Source organism: Mixophyes fleayi, chromosome 6 (genome assembly GCF_038048845.1).
Source record: "Mixophyes fleayi isolate aMixFle1 chromosome 6, aMixFle1.hap1, whole genome shotgun sequence".
NCBI lineage: Eukaryota > Metazoa > Chordata > Amphibia > Anura > Limnodynastidae > Mixophyes > Mixophyes fleayi.
Genome location: NC_134407.1, coordinates 95900538 through 95916260, shown reverse-complemented (window position 1 = coordinate 95916260; position 15723 = coordinate 95900538). Strand labels below are relative to the sequence as shown.

Here is a 15723-nt window from a genome sequence, read left to right as displayed (position 1 = left end):
CGGACGCAAGTATTTTTGTTGAGCACAAAAAGCACTTTTGGCCAAAGATTAGTCTCAGTTTACACTCCGAATGAGATGGATCTCCCAGTTGCACCTCGCTGCGCTTAGAGAAGTGGAACGGGGGAGGTAGTTTACATGCTATTTTGAGTTGAAAGCAACCGCAAAGAGGTCTCTAGGAGACGTATCTTTTGCGAGTGCTTTCAGCTGCTGCAAGAGACCTTGGTGTATTAAAAACAAAGTAAAAAATATTTTTTTTAAAAAAAGGTGTGCACCCCTTCCCAAACAGCATAACCAACCCTTGTTGGGTTGGAAAGAACAATTTTTTAAAAAAAAAATAAATATTTTTTAAAAAATGTATTTAATTTTCTGCTTTACAGGGCGGTGTGCGTGATACACTTGCACACCGGCCCATAAGGCAGATAAAGAGGCGTGTTTGTGCAATTTGCACAGTATTCTTATTCTAAGCCGCATGGATCTAAAGATCCATGCCACCCTAAATACTGTGTAAATTACGGGATGCAATTTACACTTATGATTTCAGTGTAAATTGCGTCCGACTATAAATGAGGCCCTAAGTGGAACTTATTTCTTCTTTAACATATGCTGTTTTTCCCTGCTTTGCATCACTTCTGTGTCTGATTCAGTAAAGGGTTTGCATTAGTGATTCAATTTTTAAAATGCTCTTAATAAATAACAATCTGAAACATTTGTCAGTTTTCTGGAAATATGTTGTATGCTGTATCCACTACTTTAAAATATAAGGAGTACAATATAAATAAACAATATCTCAGTTGAGCTGCTTTAATAAAGGTCTAGGAACACTGACCTGACTTTTATTATCCAAAAGAGTGCAAAGGAGTAGCCCAAATTCTCTATTGTGATAGGCATATAATTTTGCAGGTAAAAAAGGTGGCGTCTGTAGAGGTGTAAGAGTTTGCACCATCTGATGGGAGGTGTTGGGATGATCAGGGGCACTCATTGCTCAGTTTGTTTAAGGTGCACAAGTGCACCTAGTTCTGCACGTAAATGAGTGCATGTGGTGAAGAAGACAAATTTAATTCGATTTTCAATGTCTAATGGGTAATTGCACAACCTTTTCCTTCCCTTGAAAGGAGTTCTTCGGCTGGCCAGAGTGCCTAGAAACAAAACCTCATTCCTGATTTTAATATCATAAAATTTGCACTTTCTAGTTGCACTTTTGCAAGAAAGAGCATTTCTGGGCCCACTACAACTAATGTAATTCAAAGGCTATCACGCAGAATACTGACACATGCAATATAGATAGCCCAAATGTCCCCTCTCTCTGAGTATCTCATGATTAGGACATTAATTAAGCTGACCTGAATGGAGTAATTTGGAATTTGCATTGATATTTTTACTGTACCACTGAGTGCGTTTTCCGAAGTTTACACAAACTTGCACAAGTTTAAACACATTTGCACATGCTTTTACTGGGGTGTTTGCAAAGACAGGATGTGGGCGTGCACATTTAAATGCAATTGAAGGACAATTAGGTTCACTTGCGCAAATAATAAAGGGAGAGCAGACCAGCAATTTCGGTACATACATTAACTAAGTTTAATTTGAATGTGTATCAATACAAATTAAGCTGCCCACAAAATTAGCAATTATGACATAATTTGCTGTGTGTGGGAACAAAATGACCAGCAAGCAGCATATGGTCAAGATAAATTTGATGTCTATCAGAACAGCCAGAGAACGTAGCAGGTTGAAGACAATTGGTTAAAATCAGTAATTTGTCCAATTTGGTCACTGACATATGTAATTGTTGCTCTATACATGAGTGCCAAAAAGGGTCAACATGTATGAAAATTAGGGCATGAATTTTGGGGCACTTTGAAATTATGCAATAGGTAAAACTATGTATTTTTATTGTACTTTTACATCTTTAAAGAGCACTCACATGCTTATAGGTCCCACTTTATATTTGACATTATATCCCATATACTGTAATTTATAAGAATATTATATAAGTCATTAAGGAGCTAAGAGAACATATAAAGGCAGAAGGATGTGGGCAAAGTGCTTTTGTACAGCTCAGGAAAGTTAGAGGTTATGTCTGCTATAATATATAATCTATAATAATCTATAAGTGTGTGTGGGAGGGGGGGGGGTCTGTTATTAATTATAATACACTTCTTTTTTTTTTAATGTATACTGAAGTCATTACATCAGAATAGTTTAAAAATATTTTGTTTGCAGGAATCAATAAATGTATTTGCATCATGTTTATTATAGTAACATTGACCTGAATAATTATTAAATATATTAGTGTAAAGAGTATCCCAACACTGCATTAATGGTGTCTTACATTCAATAGGTTAAGGATTATTGAGACTCAGACTGACTACAGGACAGTTGTAAAATATGTGTAATAATAGCAAAAGTAATAATAGCTCCCGACTTCCGGCTGCTCTTTCTGGCGCACGAAAGGTTAATCAATTCCTTTTCTGCGAAACTAGTGTGAATCCCCTATGCTTGACTCATAAATTAGTTCATTTGTTTACAAAGCGTTAATGTACAGGATGATGAGCCTACGGTACAACCTCTGCATGCAGCCCTGTTGCCACGCCTAGGGCACTGTGCCAGCCAATCAGAGAGCAGAACTGAGCATTATAAGGCACAGACCGGTATGCTGCAGGACAGAGGAGCACAATTAGTTCCAAGGACAGATAAAGCATCTACAAAGACAGCAGTCGCTGGGATAACGCTTGGATTATCCGTACTGGTGAGTGCAATCTCTAGCTTTCATAAGTATACACAAATAATTCAATAATAAATATGAATTTAATTGCGACACAAATGTGAATAAATATTTTGTATCCACGTTCACACAGATCGATGAATTTTATCATGCAGCAGAGCTGGAAACCATTATTTTATTTATGAATGTATGTACCAGGAAGGGTTCAGTCTTTGGAAGGAAGCACTTCATGTACTTTGAAGTATTGCATCGTCTGTGTTTTCATTTGTTATAATCATTGGCTGAAAAGATCATGATTCTGTCCTCTCCATAGAGATCTATAGATACTGCCGGTCTTGAATGCATACACAATGCAGAATTGGAACAACATCGTTCCATCGTTGAACAAGATTTTTAGTTAAGTTTAAAAATCAAATTAAATGATATGATGACCTTTGGAACAATAATCATTTATCGTTGCATTGTACACACTAATGCGATATAAGGCCAAACGATCGATTATCGTGTGATTGGCCCGATAATCGTCTAAAAACCCTGCAGTGTGTACCCAGCCTTAATTGTTTAACATTTTTCTGTCTTTTACCTCTCCCTTCTCGGCATCCCCTGACATGTCTTGCCAGAGGCATTGTTTGCACAGAAGAAGGAGGGGGACATACCTATTATGCTTTTTAAGAGGGAGCAACTTTCCACTGGCAAGGCTGTGTTTGGCATAGGTTATCATTGTTTAGAGGCAGAATAAAATGTTTTTATGTTCAGTTTATTGTTAATATTAATTTCTGCTACTTGGTCTGGTTACTTCTTTTTCCCATTAAAAATGATGGTGGTGCTGTTTGATATAGAGATATGAGCATGTGGAGTGCATTAATTAAGGGCATTATCACTCAGAATGCCTGAGCTATTTCAACTCAAAATATGGCTCTGAATACTATTACTATATATTATGTTGTATAGATTGTAAGCTTGCAAGCAAGGCCATATTACCTCTCTGTATGTATTACCCAGTATTGCTTTATTACTGTGTTTGTTCCCAATTGTAAAGCGCTACGGAATTTGCTGGTGCTATATAAATAAATGATGATGATGATGATTGTGTTAATTGTATTTTTCTGTGGAAAACTGGTGCTTCATATATTATTATGCCTGTATGTTTTATAAGCGCTACTACAAAAATACATTGCAAATAAATATATTTTAATAAAATAAATAAATATATTTTATAAATAGACAATCTAATATTGTGACTTTTATTTTAGCTAGAAGAAATCCATACTATTGAAGATGAAGCTTATCCTCGCTTCAGCATTTCTTTTTGTACTTATTACAGGACTGGAATCGGTATGTTATTTTTGCTTTTGTTACACTACTTGCAGGGACAATATTTTACATTGCTGATGAAACAAACTTTTTTCTTTTAGAAACCCCACAGGAATCCGAAGGACAAAGAAGGTATGAACTGTTTGCAGTCATGTATCAAATGTAAAATATACTTTTCCATGAGCAGTAAATGTACCACTTTCAACATTTACTACTACAAAGTGGTTACATTTTCTATGTATTATTTTTAATGTACTGTATTTTGTTTATACATGTTAATATACATATTTTAAAAAGAGTAGCGTGTTTCAAACTGCCTCATGAAAAGCTCCTATAATATAATTACCCTGCACATTAGCGAATAAAGGTCTGAGAAACTGTAGTACGTACTGTAGAAAAATTCTGTGTTGTGTATGTCATCTTCAAAGAAGATTATGATGGACTCGTATGGCAGAGTACAGCGGCGTACGCAGGATTTTTAGGGGAAGTTTCCCCCCCCCACCCAAAAATAAACCACAAAAAAATCGAGAGAGCTGCTGTGAATGCGCAGCAGCTCCGTTTCAGCAGCACTGTACTATACAGCAGCCGCGGCGCTGTCAACAGCATATAGTACAGTGCCGCTATGTGTGGCACTTCGTTAGCGGAGGGGAGGGGTTTCTGGAGACTGCGTGCGCCCCTGGAGTAAAATGTACATCTGAGATTACAGTATATAAGCAGCATTGGTTTAGAAGATAAATATTAAATAATTGATAGCCTAAGGATAGGAGTGCTTTGTATTATTTAGTTTTATATGCCTTTCAAGTGGGAGAGCTGACTGAGATTATTTTGTAAATTATCTCTGCTGTATGATTTTTTTTACGTGTTTATATTTATATTTTATTTTCACTTTCCACAGAATGTGTTTGCTTACATGGAGGATCTTGTGTATATTATAGAACCTACAAAAAATCTTATGGATGTGCCTGTCCAACAGGATATACCGGAGAGCACTGTGAAAAAGGTATACAGTATGTTAACACTGCACAGCTCACTCATGAGTCCATTTGCCAATTATCAGGATTTTCCCCTGATAATATTCTCTTTCACAACTATTATCTCCGATTTATCATTGTTATTTATTATTATTCTTCAATTGGGACAGGACTTCCAAAAAGAGTCATTTCCGCATAATTTTGGGCAAAACAATGCTTAATAAATAGGCCCCTCAGACACACAAAGCTCCAATGTGTCTTGATTTTTACAGCTGGAAATATATAGCTCAAAACACATTTTTCTTAGAATTTGTTCACTATGCAGTCCATGTGAACAACAGGGAAGTGAAGGCTCAGGGATCATTCATCCCAGTGCCTGCACTATTTGCTGGGTGTTTTCTTTACATTGAATTCCATTTGGATTGTGATATGAGCTGTCAAAATGCATCAGGCCTTAGGGTTGCTACTATGTTTCACTGGCCCTTTGTTGAATATGGTGAAAACTTTCTTGAACCTTGGCATAATAAGCAATATTCCTGCACTCAGTGCAAAAACTTCTGAAAAAAGCTGTATTCACTTTCTATATCTAATATACTTTTTGTGATTGTAATATTTATATTTTTTTCCAGATTTGAGATCTAAGTGCTACAAAGACATGGGCCATGATTACAGAGGCACAGCATCAAAAACCAGCAACAATTTTGACTGTCTGCATTGGGATTCTCCACTCTTGAAAAATATGTATTTCAATGCTCAAATGAAGGATGCACTAAAGCTTGGACTAGGGAAGCACAATTATTGCAGGTAATACTGGAGACCATAATGTTTAAACATGTATACATGTCCTTGAACTTTCCACAAAAGATGGAGATACCACCATACAAATAATACAGGCAAATGAGGATTTAAGTAAGACCATTGCTAACCCACATTCACTCATTGAAGAGCTAATAAACAACCAACTGCACTCCCACATTTCTACAAATCATAGCATACAGTATTATACAGCTGCTGATCCACATTATAGTAATACATGTATCTATTTATTCTATTTTTGTTTTCTCTCATTTCCTTTTTTTTCCACCAATTTTTTTGGGTTGATCTCAAAATACATAAGCATCAACAAGTGTATCAACTAAGAGCTTTAACTGTAATTTTGTTTCATCTAGGAACCCAAACAATGGCCTCAGACCGTGGTGTTTCTTTAAGGGGCCAAAGAGTGTTGTAAGCATGTTTTGCCAGGTCCCGAAATGTAAAGTAGATGAAACCACAGGTGGGTCTATGTTACACAAATTAGGTTCATAACCTAAGGAGGAGGAAAACACAAATGTGAATGTTATACCAATATGTGTATCTCAGCCTGGCTAAAGAAAGTCTCCGGCTAGTGGCTTTTAAGTTCGACTCCATGTTCCTGATTCATTAAGGAAAGTAAAGCAAAAAAGGAGCAAATTTGCTCCTAAACAAACCATGTTACAATGGAACGGATGCAAATTAGTTTATTATTTTGCATGTAAGGAAAATACTGACTGATTTTTCATGTAGCACACAAATACTTGTTAGCTTTATTTTCACACTAAAATTGAAAGTTTATCTAGGACATGCTCTACCCCAACTATAAATCTATAAATTTACATCCCCCTCTAATGCAACATGGTTTTGTCAAGATGCAAAATTACTCCTTTTTTTTGCTTTACTTTCTTTAATGAATCAGCTCCCATGTATGTAATAGAACTCATATACTTAAAGTCCTTTATTGAATATTTCATTATGCTTAGCCAAACTAGTTGTCCAGTACAGTACATACCACAGCCCCAATATCAGCTGACAAGTTCCTTGTGGAAATGCTTTGGACCTGAAGACCACTATTGAGTTCAGTGCCCAGCTAAAGGAGGAAACATTAGTCAGATTGAAAGTTCATCAAGTCTATTTACAGGATGGCTATTTCTTAGGACTTTTGGAAAATATAGCATTTTTATCATAGTCAGATGTGTGTTATTGTGAATGAACCATGATCACCGTAATCTCTTTTTATGATACAGAATCCACCTGTGGCCGTCGTCAGCACAAATTGTATAAAATAGTTGGAGGGAACAGCAGCCCTATTGAATCCCAGCCATGGATAGCCACACTTTACCAAGTCAGCAGAAGAAACAAACAGCAGCAGTTCTTCCAGTGTGGAGCAAGTCTTATTAACCCCTGCTGGTTGCTTACTGCTGCACATTGTTTTCCAGACAGGTAGGCGATCTTCTTTCTTGGTGGACTTAAACACATGAGAGACATTGTACAATCACCATGACAATTGATTACTGGGGAGTAACTAAACTATTTTCAATGCTGGATTTCGTTCTTTGAAATGAATGCTATATATATTACATTCACAAGTCCATCACAATGTTGGCATATTTTGCATTTATAATTTTTCACCATGTTTGTTAGCTTCTATATTGCTCAGATATTAGATGTAAATAGGGCAGCACAGTGGCTTAGTGGTTAGCACTTCTGCCTCACAGCACTGGGGTCTTGAATTCAATTCCCTACTATGGCCTTATCTGTGAGGAGTTTGTATGCTCTCCCCGTGTTTACGTGGGTTTCCTCTGGGTGCTCCGGTTTCCTCCCACACTCCAAAAACATACTAGTAGGTTAATTGGTTGCTAACAAATTGACCGTAGTATGCGTGTGTGTGTGTTAGGGAATTTAGACTGTAAGCCCCAATGGGGCTGGGACTGATGTGGGTCACCATTTATTGATATGCCACTAATTTATTGATATAGTGTCACTAATTCTGCAGCGCTGTACAGAGAGTACAGCACTGCGGAATTAGTGACACTATATCAATAAATGGTGATGATGATGAATGATTTCCATATCACTGACACACTATATATTCATATGATTTGCAACATTCATGACCTTTGATGTTTTTTCTCAATTTAGTGAATTTCCTGAGCCTAAAGATTATGTGGTCATCCTGGGAAAATCTAACCTTAATGAAACAAATGAGCACAGAGAGCAGAGGTTTCAGGTGGAGAAGATCATCCGTCATCAGAATTACAGTGATAGGACAAACGCATTGGACAATGATATTGGTAAGAGTTTTAAAAGTGGCACAATCCCAATGATTTAGCAGTGGGAATATTGGCAATAAAACATTGCCTGGTGTTAGTTTGTTAAACTGGAAAAATATCCCACTGTACTAGTAATGTATCAGTCACAATATTGATTACAAAACTTTAGCTTACTATAAAGAATATATATGTAACTAAAATGTACTGCTCTATGAAACTAGTGTATTTTTTTTTAGCATTGGTGAGGATTCGTTCCGCATCAGGGCATTGCGCTTCGATGACCAATTCTGTACAGACTGTCTGCCTGCCATCAGCAGATCTGAAACTGAGGGATGGGACACACTGTGAGATAGCTGGATTTGGAAAAGAGGCATATGGTAAATTAATACTCTATTACAGATTAATTAACTTTATGCTCTCCTACTGAACTGATTTATAGAAATGTATTTTTAGGCAACACTCTTACTGACAGGAGGCTTTCATGCATTTATTTTCCATTTTTTCAGATAACATTGTATACTCTCAGTCCCTTAAGTCCACATCAGTTCAGCTAATGTCACAGGAAGTTTGTCAATCAATACAATATTATGGGAAGCTGATCAACAACAATATGTTTTGTGCTGGAGATCCAGAGTGGAAGGTAGATGCTTGCAAGGTAAGATGATGAAGATGACAGTGTTTACTATTTATTTACTGCTCATGATTCATGTAAAATCAATCGCTGCCCCCTATTGGTTATCTGTGGTATTGAGTGAATTTATTTAAATGGACCACTTAAACTTAATTCAAATTTGTATGGGTAGCAATGCAGGAGAATTTAGAATTGGAGCAAGTTAGGGTATCCCAGGAGACATATCTTTAATATTTGGAGTCAGAGAGCACATATACTATAAGTTGGCACTTGTGTGTAGTTCGATCCTGTGAAAATATAATAGTTTATTAATAATAATAATAATAATAATAATAATGCTATTTGGCCTTTTAAAATATACAAATTGGTCTTTTGTTTATATCTTTCTAGTGATTTATGTTAACTTGTTTTTTTTTAGGGGGATTCTGGTGGCCCTCTGATCTGTCAGCACAATGGGCAGATGATGCTATATGGCATAATTAGTTGGGGGGAAGAGTGTGCCAAGAAGAATAAACCTGGAGTGTATACCCGAATCACAAACTATTTACAGTGGATAGAGGAAAACATGGCTAAAGCTATTCGTGTGAGAAATAGCAACATTATCCCTAAATAAGCAATCAGTCTCCTCAATACTTCAGATTACATGGAAAGTATAGATGAGAAGGGAAACCTTTCGGGCCTTCTTTGCCAGCCAAGCCTGCCTGGTATATCTAAAGTACCAGAAAGAAAGTAGCAACATTTATTTGTAAACTATCACATACATATTTAATTTAATCAGTGTTGGTTGCTATGTATTACTGCCCATTTGCACTACTAGTAAATTACAGTGTATGTGCAGTATTTTAAAAGTTTGTGCACATGGGCTTTGTAGTCCATATCTGACTGAGTTACTTATGTATGGACTGCATTCTGTTTTGAACTAATGTTCAGTGACATATATACTTTACACATGGACCCGTGATAAAGCAGATAGCAGAGTATTTTTTGATTTGCTCTGATACCATGTTGTACTCCTTCACTCTATAAAGAAAAATATAAAAGTACTGTTAACAATATATGTTTTAAAAAATGGAGATGAGCAATGAACAACATTTATAGCAAGACTAAGAGGCCTATTTATTAAGCAATAAACTATGGGGAAACGGCTTTTTCCGCATGCATTGTAAAGTAACACATCTATCTAACAAAAGCCTCAAGCTATCAGATATCTCCAGCACTAGGCTAAGTATTACATTAAAATGCAGTCCCCTTAATGTTCAATGGGGACAGCGTTCTGAGCCAGTATAGCAAGCTCCAAAAATCCTAACTTTTCGGAGTTTGACCCTGATGGCTAACGACATTCCCTATGGGGAGAGCATCGTCTGCTCTCCCCTATGTTAAGTAACATCCCAGACTTGTTAGAGAAGGGAAGTCATCGCTGGCACAGCCAACTATTGGATGCACTGATGCACTGCAATGGTCGTGTTGTATTACTCCATATTATTACATTAATGGATGATACTTAACAGGGGAAATGTGGCCATTAGTAAATAGGCCCTTAAGCGAGAACATTATGCTATTAAGTTGTTGGTGACACATGCAGATATCCTGCCTTTCAATTACTGTCCTGTTTAGCCACACACTTGGGTTGCCAAATTAAATTATATCAGTCCGATGATAGGATCACTCGGGCCTGTTGATGTAGTTGCAAGATGATGGCCAATGTAGCCAACAGGTGTCATCGACTAACCGTTTTTACCAACACGTCTTGTGACCATCTTATGAGCAACACATGTAGAGATATCGGGCCATTTGCCTGATGTCACCAGTGTGTGACCAGCATTTCTTGCCAACATATGACATTCCCACCATTACTGGCTGTCCTGGACTGTAACAAGAGCCCAATGTAAAGTAAAATTAGGATAGGTTAACCAGGTGAAAAACAGTCTCAAATTCATTAGTGTCTAGATCAGGAGTGGCCAACCAGTCAGACCAAAAATATCTATAGATTCCATAAAGAGACAACTTTACCTTGTATGTGTGTGCATATACATATACACAATATAAACACACAAATACATTGGAAATGTAACATAGTTTACAATATCTTACTAAGCAAAAAAATAATATCGGAGCCCACGCAGGGGAAGGTGGGAGCAGGGAGAGCACACTGCACACTCTCTTCCCCTGATGGATGAGTTGTTAGAGTGTGACCTCCTTGTGTTGTGCAGTGGAGGTAATATGATGCAGACTCCTAATAAATCTTGTGGTTCAAGAGCTGCAAGTTGCCCACCACTGGTCTAGATCATTACATTAAATAATTTTCAGCAATGACTTGCATAGCAATTATACCATTTTATTCAACAATGTAGTGGATTAATATGGGTTTACACTGTTTACTGAACCAGTCCTCATGAGGGTATATCCACTAATTAAGGTGGCATGAACTTTGTACATATGTAACCAGTAAATTATTTCTTTATCTTTTAATTATATAATTTATGTAATTATTTTATTGTATATTTATTTCTGTGGAAGGAACTATGCTGTAAATGGTATATTTGTAGTTTAAATCAGCAACACTAGATTTGTTTACAGTATCTTGTGATTTAATAGTACCTGTACATTGTATTCTACAACATGTTCTCAGGAGACCTCTTGTGGACAATGGACAGAACACCATCTCTCATTAGAGAGTAAGACGGGTGTAGTACAGGTTATTGGTGCTGTAAACACCGACACTGTTTACTCCTACATAATTATTCCCGATAATGAACAGATCGACATAGGAAAAATAACTACTTACCATTAAAAAGACACAGAGGAAATTCGATGAGAGGATATTGTGACACTTCCAAATGACGTCAGTTGCGTGCTCTACTTTTTTTTTTTAAAGCGGTAACGCACGGACTATGGTAATATTAATTTTATGCCTAACCGTAACCCCTAATGTAAAGGTAATACTTACCTGGGTCCGTGTGTTGCCGTTTTAAAAGTCGAAATTTCGAAGTCGCACACACACACGCAACTGACGTCATTTGGAAGTGTCGCGATGTTCCCTATTAGATAAGAAATAATATCACTAATGAATACATTAATCAAACAGCAACAACAAAACCTCTTAAATGCAGAATTATAATGCCAGTGTGTACTTGGTAATCTAAGGACAGAAAATTAGCTGAGTTGTGTTAGACAAAATTCCCAACTCAAGTCCTCTTAGTGTTACAATGATACTTGGTTTTTTAATCTAGTAATAAGGTACATATCAACCAATCTGACACTTCTCTGACAAAGAAGCCATATAATATTTGTTATGATTATGAGTGAATATGTCAAGCATTTAATTGCAGATAGTCCAAAATGTTAGTTCTTCCAAGACTAAGGTGCCTTGTTCACCTGACTATCATTTCTTATGGGCAGGCCCAGTATTTTAAATTTATTTTTTATATCTATTTATTTGTACTATTTTGTATTGTCATTTTAATTTATGTCAATAAACTATTTTATACATATCCACATGTGTCTTGTACATGATGTAATTAAATGTGTTCAGTATAATTTCAGGATGTATTAAATTGCAGGTAAACTAGGAAATAAAATAAAATGTATTTTGCTTAAAAGTATTTCTAAAACTTAAGGGAGAGTAAAAATATTTCAACACTGATAAAATCCTAATAGCAATACTTCTTAATGAAATTTCATGTCCTAAGATTTTTAAACTCCTGTTTCCAGGCATTAGGCTTTTCACATTAATGTAAAAAAAGAGAAGAAGAATAAGAATAAAGGGAGTGTATGTATTGAGACAAAGTAATTGCAGACTGCCTAAATAATTACTTTGCTCTGTATTTACTGTTGAAGATTCAATGGGGTTACATAAACTAGAGAGAAAAGGCAAAACACTACCACATCTACAGTGAGTGCAAATACAAAAAATATTTAATAGGAGAGTTACTTGAGCACAAAATTAAACTTAGATATGGTCAGATGGCATACATTCAAACAGACATGAATAAAATAGAAAACAAATTAGAGAATGACTACCAAATTTGTGCATGGTCTGCACAATAAACGTACCCGGCAAGATTTGAAGAGCAGTATGAACAGAGCTGCTATAAACATTCATCTATATATATATATATATATATATAAATATACACATATATACATGGCTAACGCTGCTCCTCACCTTTATAGATACACACACAAAACACACAAACGATTTTGGTAAAATGTTTGCAAATGACTCTTTTGTGTACTTGACTATTTGTACTGACTAGATTATCCTCATTTCTTGGGCTTATTTTGTTTGGTTTATTTTGGCAGTTACTATTTCTAATGAACTTTGCTGCTCCAAATCGACTCGATTTTCTATCCATTAGTTTTATTTGCACTTAGTGTTAAATTAATAGGGATATACAAATCAATTTAAGCAACAAAGTGTAACTGCGATGCCACCTAAAAGGCAAATGTCTGCTGTGGGAGTAACTGCACAGCAAGATGCAGCAAAAAGACGTGGGGCGGTGCGGGATAAAGCCCGATGACAAACTATGATTGATGACCAAAAGTCTGAAGAGAACACGAATGTGATCGTCATCACCATGCAAATATGACTCCTCAACAAATTGCCCATCACAGAGAAAACAATTGAAGAACAACCAGGGCAGAGGTAATATCACGTCAACGCCTAAAAGGTCATGCCATTCTTGATGTTAATAACTTTGATGAAACCAATTTTAATGCTCATAACTGTGGTCCCATGAACAGTATTTGTGAATTATGTCATGCCAAGTATTTTGCACCCGAGCAGCCATCTGACAAACAATTCAATCAATGCTGCCACAAGGGTAAAGTAAGATTAGGTGCAGTAAGGTCTGCTCCTGTTAATGAGCACTTAATGATAGGACAGCATGAAAACTCAAAAAAATTCTTTGACAACATAAGATCCATTAATAGTGGTTTAGCATTTGCGTCTATGGGTCTAATATTGCCCTGCCACTTGGCTGCGGTCCCTGTTGTTTCCAAATTCATGGTCAAATTTATCATCGAGCAGGAACTTTGCATCCAGCAAACGAAAAGGACAAACGAAAATTTGCGCAACTGTATATATAAGACCCAGATGAGACTGCAAAACAAAGAATGAGGATTATATCAAATGCGGAGTGGAATCTTGATCTGATGCAAGAATTAAATACTTTCATGTTTCAATTTAATCCATTTGCTGAGTCATGCAAAATGCTTTATGAGGTTGAACAAGAAAGCATTAATGATGCAGCACTCCATGTTGTTGAACCAGCAAAGGTGAGCATGGCAATTGTTCAAGACCGCAAATCCAACATGACGCAGTACAGTGCTCAAAGGTGTAATGAGGTAGCTGATAAAACAACTAACTCTAATGCTCTCAAACCATGTAGATATATAGCTTTGGAAAGCATAAAAACCTCTGTCGCAAGCTTGCTCAAGGGTGCCAATCCTTGTGAAATCAAACAAAACACAATATAATGTGCGCACCGGGAATAAGCTAATGACAAACCTAGCTAAATATGGTGGATGACGTCTTAAAATAAAGCAGTACTTTTATTGTTAACACATTGAAAGTGCTATCTAATTTAAAAGGTAACAATGTCTAGCAGTATGATAAAAATCCAAAGTAAAAAAAAAAGGTTAATAATAATTAGGGATGTGCACCGGCCACTTTTGGGGTTTTGGGTTCTGATTACCTTAAGGTTTTGGGTTCTAATGGGTTTTGCCAAAACACCCCCCTCAAGGTTTTGGATTTTGGGTTTTGGGTTCTGATTTTTTTTTAAAAAAGCATAAAAACTACTAAAATCCTGTTTTTTTGTTTGTTTTTGCTCCTACGCTATTATTAACCTCAATAACATTCATTATCACTCATTTCCAGTCTATTCTGAACACCTCACACCTCACAATATTGTTTTTAGGCCTTAAGGTTGCACCGAGGTAGCTGGATGACTAAGCTAAGCGACACAAGTGGGCGGCACAAACACGTGGCCCATCTAGGAGTGGCACTGCAGTGGCAGACAGGATGGCAGTTTGAAAAACTAGGCCCCAAAGAGCACATTTTGCCAAAAAAAGAGGTGCAAGATGGAATTTTCCTTGGGCCCTCCCACCCACCCTTATGTTGATGAAATAGGACATGCGCACTTTAATAAACCAATCATTTCAGCGACAGGGCCTACAAAACTGTGGCTGAAATGATTGGTTCGTTTGGACCCCCACAAAACGAGCTGGCAAAGAAAAAAAAGAGGTGCAAGATGGAATTGTCCTTGGGAATTATGTTGCCGAAAAAGGACATGCACACTTTAACAAACCAATCGTTTCAGCGACAGGGCCTACCAAACTACTGTGGCTGAAATGGTTGGTTGTTTGGGCCCCACACACCAAAAAAGCTATTCATCTCTCCCTGTACAAAGTAAAGTGGCTCTACTGAGGCAAGATGTCGTCCTCATCCTCATCCTCTGATTCCTCACCCCCTACAGTGTGTACTTCCTCATCCTCACACATTATCAATTCGTCCCCGCTGGACTCCACAATCACCGGTCCCTCTGTAGTCTCTGGAGGCCATTGCTGGTCTTGATTGAAGAATTGATAATTCATTTTTATGAACATCATCTTCTCAACATTTTGCGGAAGCAACCTCCTTCGCCGCTCACTGACCAGGTTCCCCGCTGCACTAAAAACTCTTTCGGAGTACACACTGGAGGGGGGACAACGCAGGTAAAATAGAGCCAGTTTGTACAGGGGCTTCCAAACTGCCTTTTTTTCCTGCCAGTAAAAGTAAGGACTATTTGACATGTCTACTTGGATGGTGTCAGCAAAGTAATCCTACACCATTTTTTCAATTGTGACAGCATTCAATGCAGTGACAGTAGACATGTCTGCAATGGGTGGCAGGTCCTTCAGTCTGGACCAGATGTTCTCTGCATCCCTGCCAGCGGGTCGTTTATGAAATCTCAGCTGTTTCCTCGCAGCCACAGGTGTGGAAGAAAATGAAGGAGGAGCTGTTGCCATGTCACTGTC

General features: G+C 37.1%; 1 protein-coding gene across 1 annotated transcript; it reads left to right on the top strand.

The window, feature by feature from the left end:
* Window positions 1-2652: 2652 nt before the first annotated feature.
* Window positions 2653-12197, top strand: PLAU (plasminogen activator, urokinase). Its single transcript, XM_075217053.1, has 11 exons — window positions 2653-2749; window positions 3979-4060; window positions 4141-4171; window positions 4935-5039; window positions 5640-5814; window positions 6180-6283; window positions 7050-7245; window positions 7945-8096; window positions 8312-8452; window positions 8582-8730; window positions 9125-12197. Exons 2-11 carry the CDS (start codon window positions 4004-4006, stop codon window positions 9317-9319), a joined length of 1305 nt encoding a protein of 434 aa, XP_075073154.1. The 5' UTR covers window positions 2653-2749; window positions 3979-4003; the 3' UTR covers window positions 9320-12197.
* Window positions 12198-15723: the final 3526 nt, after the last annotated feature.

What these genes read in the sequence shown, in the direction of transcription:
- PLAU (XM_075217053.1), top strand. Translation starts at nt 4,004, where the DNA reads ATGAAGCTTATCCTCGCTTCAGCATTTCTTTTTGTACTTATTACAGGA. An exon ending in TAAAGTAGATGAAACCACAG is followed by an intron (nt 6,284 to 7,049) that starts GTGGGTCTATGT and finishes TTTATGATACAG; the next exon opens with AATCCACCTGTGGCCGTCGT. An exon ending in GGAAGGTAGATGCTTGCAAG is followed by an intron (nt 8,731 to 9,124) that starts GTAAGATGATGA and finishes GTTTTTTTTTAG; the next exon opens with GGGGATTCTGGTGGCCCTCT.